This window comes from Cynoglossus semilaevis, chromosome W, assembly GCF_000523025.1.
Source record: "Cynoglossus semilaevis isolate Cse_v1.0 chromosome W, Cse_v1.0, whole genome shotgun sequence".
NCBI lineage: Eukaryota > Metazoa > Chordata > Actinopteri > Pleuronectiformes > Cynoglossidae > Cynoglossus > Cynoglossus semilaevis.
In genome coordinates, this window is record NC_024327.1 from 4,704,353 (window position 1) to 4,710,772 (window position 6,420).

The following is a 6,420-nucleotide window of genomic DNA, read 5'->3' on the forward strand; positions in this document are numbered from 1 at the left end:
GAGTGCTCCACAAAGAGTGTTTCAGGAGTGCAAGCATCTCCTGAAACCCAAACCCGTTGTTCCATGTAACAGGGACGTACCTTGTGGGCAGGACTGGGTGGTGGGCAGCATGGAAGAGGTGAGACTTTCTTTCAATATTTTTTTTGGGCTGTCCTTAATTCTCTCTAATGTCTCATGTCATTTTTATTGTCCTCCTAGTGCCCCGTCACATGTCGGAAGGGTTCGCTCACGTAAAGTCACGTGTCCTCACACCAAAAAGGACCTGCGCTGTGCAGCCTGCAGAGCTGCCCCAACTCTGGCCTTTGTAGACGACCTGGACCTCCCCCAAAATACAACCGCCTTTACCATTTACCTAGACCGACACCCACCAAATATCCCGGTTCTTAAACCTGGGCTCCCACGAGTATCATACCTACAGAGACTACACCTATGTGGACCAGAACAACCAGCGCTACGTTTATCTCCACTACTGTATCTGTTTTAAACCCTACGACCACAACCTCATGGATACTGACGACTTTGAGCTGAACATCATAGTCAGGAAAACTGGGGATAAGAAAGGTTTCACCTTGTTAAGATATTGTAAATACATTTATTCAATCTTTACAGTATATTCATTGTATTAAGTTTCCATATCAATTTGTACTGTTTTTTTTTTTATGCTGTACTAAAAGGAGAAGCACTGAAGAAAGGTGTGCATGCTAATGGTTTACATAACAGGATGGTGTATGGTACGGATAGCACTGACTGTTACGCTTGGAGATAGAGACAGGTCACAGAACCGGCCTGAACCAGTTTCTCTGCACAAATAATGAGGAAAACAGAACATCAAAAAGGAAAAGAATCCAAAGTGCATTTCTTTGATCTAACCTGAGTTACTGAGCAGAATAGCTCAGCACATGTACATGTTTTCTATTGGTGGAGAATCTTTGTTTGAAGCAGCCTTTGCCAATCAGCGCTCAGAAGTGGTACGTGAACACCACATGGCTGTAAAGGGTTAAGGTACTGACCATTGATGTGTATGTGAAAAAAACTGTATTTAAGCTTTGAGCACTGAGGAGGTCCTCAGTGCAGTTCTGAATGTAATCATTGTTCTGCACTCCTTGTTGCAAGTAAAACTTCATCATGTTAAAAAGAACAGGAAATTAAGTGGTGTGCACAAGGATATTGTGGAAGAAGAGGAAGGAAGCACTCCTAATGTGACGTACACCCCAGGATATGACTATGTTGTCGAGGAGAGAAGATCTGAAGAAGAGGAGATCATTGACCTGGATGTTTCATCAGTCAAAAATTCCCTAGAGTCAACCACTGTACAAACAAGTCCACCTACCCTGCACATGACCACAAAAGCCATCACAACCACCTACTCCACCCCACTCACCAGCACTGAAACACCACTGAGGACCACTCAAAGCCAAGCATCAGTCCGTACGGCTCCTGGACACACAGGATCTCCCTCACCACTCTCACGCGCGGCGTCCACACAACAAGGGCTCCTTCCACGACTACGAGGACACTCACCACAGTGTCAGCACAGCCCACCGTCAAGATAATTAAAGTGAAAAAATCTGCTGCTACACAGAAGACAAGAAGGCCAACCCCTCGTGGGAAAAAGCCATCCTCACGGCCCAAGGGTCCTGTCAAGAACCAGAACTAGAGGCAGCAAAATCCCAACTTGATGGCCAAGGAGTCGGTCAACATGGACATGTACTGGGTTGTAAGAAACTGGAGTGAGGTGGGCTCACACATGTGGCATCTTAGTAAATCCAATAATGTTAAATGTTATTTAAAAGAAAAATTATTTAAAAGAAAAGACAAATAAAATTTGGTCCAACATCAGCCATTCTCTGAACAAGAGAACGGTCTCAATGACACAAGGTTGTATTCAAAGATAAAGACGTTGGATACAAGTACATGCTCAAAATGTACTCACATGTGCGATGCAACACGACTCGTATGATATTTAATCTTAGAATAATCCTAAATTATTAAATAATATCAACAAAATATACAAAATACAGTTCTGTTTTTTGTAACTTAAGAAAGAACAATAGTGTTACATGTAAATAAACACAAATGGAATTAAAATGGCAACAGACAAAAAACAGAACATTATCTAAACAGACATTCATTTGGAACTCTATTATTATAACTAAATTAAACAAACTGATACACTGATCTCTCAAAAGAAATCCCTCATGTTGCACAGTACTGCGTTGTACTGCGCTGGTGCAATATGGCGATCGGTAATATGCAGTTTGGAGAAGGATGGGGACTGTGCCAACATGAAGAAACCCGAACCTGCCTGTATGTGTCAGCTGCAGCCGTGTGCCACCTGGCAGAGTGGCAGCTGGAGCAAAGTGAGTCCTGTCAAGTTATTGCAGCCCATAATTACATTTAAAGCACCTGATGTCCAGTGATCCATAAATGGATCTCTAACCACAGATCCTGTTTTAATTGTGATCATTCGTACAGTGTCCAGATAACTGTGTGGTGGTGGGCCGGTGGTTCCGCGATGTCCAGTGTGTTGATTCTCTGTGTCCTGTGTCAGGCTGTGTCCACTAAGCCCATCAGCACGTTGATCTGCCCTCGCAGGCCCTGTGTGACCTGGAGTTTATCGCCCTGGGGAGCAGTAGGATGAACGTACACACTCAGCATCCTCTACTTATTAGGCATGAATTCATAGATATTTATGTACATGTGCATACCTAGTGTAATATTTACTTAATACAGTACTCCTCAAATAGTGGGGCGGGCTACTGGAATACTGGTACACTGGACATAAGTGTACCACTGCTGTAATGCTTGAATGATAACAAGCCTCCAGTCACTAGATGGCAGCAACTCATACAGTGGTTTGTACAGGTAAAAAATATACATGTTATCATGATATTATCTCAATAGTATTTTAATTCACGGGGGTGTGGGTCGGGGGGGGTGAAACCATTTCTGTCCCCAAGGGGGCATGACTGAAAATAATTGAGAACCACTGACTTAATATAGTACAGTTTTAGTTCAATTAAAACATTTCACCTTTTGTTTTTTGTCTTTGACTATGTTCATTGTTATGTATGTATATATTGTCATGGTCTCTAAATTTTTATTTGTGGAATTTTAATAAGCACTAAATAATTATATACATATATACAGTATATATGTATATATATTTATATATGTATACTTTATTTGCACTGATATGCAAATATATATATATATAGTTATCAGTGCAAATATAATATATATATTTATATATGTGTATATTTATATATATTTATCAGTGTAAATCACAAAATTTCTTGACAGTAACAATGTTTTTAAATGTGATATTATAATATTCAAAGAACCAAAGAGTGTAATTTAGACTTCAATTTACAACAGTGCTCCGGCAGCTGCAGTAAAGGCATCAGGGAGCGGCTCGTCTGCTGTCCACAGCCTCATCGTTGTAGCAACACACTGAGGCCAAACAGCACAGAGTCATGCAGTTTAAGACCCTGCGCTCAGTGGAAGACGCAAGAATGGGAGGAGGTCAGTCACTGGGGGATTGAGTTTGTTGAAAGTGTTTGTGAATTATTATAAACCAAATATGACAATATACGAATGCTGGTTTCTGTGTGTTTCTGGGATGTTGCAGTGCTCTGTGAGCTGTGGTGGGGGTCAGCAGCAGCGTCAGGTCAGCTGTATGAGTGACCTCACTCTGAACGTTGTGCCAAGCAGTTACTGTGAGAAGAGTTCCAAACCTGAAACACTGAGGAAGTGTAACATGCAGAAGTGTAAAACCAGGTTCGTGTGTCTTTGACTTTTACGGCCTTGTCCTTTTTAAGGACATGTGAAGGGGGCAGCCAATCGTAGCAGTCACTGGGTGAGGGTGGGGTCTGACCTAAAATAGTTCACCGTACAGTACCTAGAGAAACACTCAAATTCACATTAGCACTAATACCCATGATTAGTTAAATGTATTTCTCAGAGAAAACCCAAGTAGTATAAAGTATGCAAACTTCATAGAGAATGAGCAGGAATTGAACCGGCAACGGCAAACCTCTGGACTCCAATTCTGTCTCTGTGTGATGTTAAAGGTTAAACCTTTTGTTATGTAAATCAAATTCAAACAGTTACTACTTCAATGTATTTAATTTGACTCCCCTGTGATTCAAGGGTCTCTTTGCAGGTCCAGTTTGCAGGAAGAACACCATATCCTTACGCTTCTATGACAAGCTGAAGCTCTTGGGTCGCTGCTCACTCAGGTCAGTCCAAAGACAGTGTTGTGTCACGTGTGTCATAACCAGAGTCTCACACACACAGAGACAAAACTATACAAACGGACACGGCGCGGACTGTGTCCAACTGTCCACAGATGTTGTTGCCATCGTGTGAAACAAAGTCCCGGGAACCACAATACTGCCACAGACACATCAGCACAAACAAACGCGGGGGTCAGGAGAGATGATGTCATTGTTATCGTTTACTTTTTTAGCAGTATTTGAGCAAATTATTCCATCTGCACCGGAATGTCGGAAAACACTGACAGGAACAGAAACATGTAAAGAACGGAAACGCAGTACGAGATACACAGTATATTTCTAAATATTATATTCAGTTTTAATAAAATGTAGTTCAGGGAAAAGTAATTTTATAAAAAATCAAAAAAGACAAATTTCACAAAAGTAAACCAGGCCAGTAAATACAACAACAAACAAACAAACAAACAAACAAATACATATATATATATACATACAAATACTACAGAATGCACTCTTTGAAATACTCTTAAACACTGTTAAAAATGCCAAAAGTGCTGGATGGTTCACACAAGATCAAGAAACCAGGTCATGTTCTGAACTAAAAAAACAAAACAGAATGTAAATAAAATCTTTTTAAAGTCTCTGCTTTATTCATTTGTTAAGTTTTGTTTTACTTTTCTGCTTGAATAGTTTTTTTTCTCTGAGCTTACACTGTGTTGTTACAGTGTTTTGTCTGTGCTTCAGGTTTGTTTTTAAAAATATTAAAATACAAAAACCAGCTGCAGAACCTGCTGTGGTTCTCTTGCCAAGCCTGTGGTGCTGTTCCTCCTGTCGACCACTGAGAAAGAGGTGTTGCAGGTCATCCCTCTCAGGTCCCTGTAAATATGCCTGTTACTGTTTTCATATTCCTCGTACATCACTGCCATCTGTCATGTTCATGTGTAAAAGATCATTCTGGAAAAACAAATGGCTTTGTTGCGGAGACGAGAAATAAACATTTCCTTTACCATTTTGATGTGTGTCAGTCTGTGCTCACGGCTAAATCACTGCTGTAACTGAGTGGTAACCGCACAGATACAGTGGGAGTACAGTGGAACCTTGAAATACGAGTAGAGATTTGAGAAACGAGCACACTTACAGACACCGACGTAGGTGGCCGAGCACTCGGAGCAGCCTACGCCTCTTCACTCGTTCACTTCACGTGTTCGTCGACTTCCGTAAGCATCTCCCGTGAGTCTTCCGTATTGTGTTTGCGTTACCTACACCTACCTATTTTCTCTCTATTTTGTGCATTATTCTTCTTAATAGTGATGAGTCATAAGAGTAAGGATGGTAGTGAGAAGAAGAAACGCATGATGGCAATGGAAATAAAGCAGGAAATATAAGCGTGGTCTACTTAAGGGCCAACTCTCTTCCCTCCCTCCTCCTCCTCCTCCTCCGCACATGCCTCCATTAGCTGCTACTGTATCGTCTGTCTCGAAGGTAAGAACTCATAATTAAAACCACAATTTATTTTATATCACAGGAATCCTTATATACTATAATTATTTGTGTGTATGGCTCTATAGCAATTAAAAACATTTTCATTGTTATTAGCACTAAAAGGAGTTTTCCAGAGAGCCAGAACGGATTAATTTCTTATGGGAAAAAATTATTCGAGATACGAGCACCTTGAGGTACGGATTATGCTTGTATCTCAAGGTTCCACTGTATTATCATTTCCTGTTTGTTGCCTTATCATGACTTTCCTTTGTTGGCGGCATCTGTGTTCCATCCTTTCACGTTAACAAGGCTCCTGCGGTGGCCCGAACGTGCGAGCGCTGCCGAATCAGTAGCGCCGGGCTCTGTTTCAGGAATCGGGTTCAGCTGGCCCAGATTTTTTCCCTGCTGCCTCTGTGCCAGATGAACTTGACACGGACGAACGTGGTCCTCCTTCACACACCCCGCTGCTGTCATTCAAGCCACCACCAAAAGTTAGTCAGCGGTAATGGAAGTAACACGACACTGGGTCAAGGTGGTGGGTCAAGACACTGGGTCAAGGTGGTGTATTGTGTCCTGAAACTCAGCGTGTGCGTGTTTGTGTGTCTGCGAACTTGTGCTCTCATGACTGAGCAAAAAAACGAAACAAAAAGAAAACGGTTGTTTTGGTTTCCACCAACAATTTTTTTTTTTAAGTTTTTGG

At 41.5% G+C, this 6,420-nt stretch overlaps 1 protein-coding gene across 1 annotated transcript in view; it reads left to right on the forward strand.

Annotated features, from left to right (window-relative positions):
• LOC112486410 (uncharacterized) overlaps positions 1 to 1,734 on the forward strand; it is a 22,182-nt gene extending 20,448 nt beyond the window's left edge. Inside the window, exons 5-7 of the mRNA XM_025052924.1 lie at positions 73 to 118; positions 357 to 561; positions 1,583 to 1,734. Coding sequence (XP_024908692.1) covers positions 73 to 118; positions 357 to 561; positions 1,583 to 1,734 — 403 coding nt within the window. The remainder of the gene's footprint in view (positions 1 to 72; positions 119 to 356; positions 562 to 1,582) is intronic.
• The last annotated feature ends 4,686 nt before the right edge of the window (positions 1,735 to 6,420 follow it).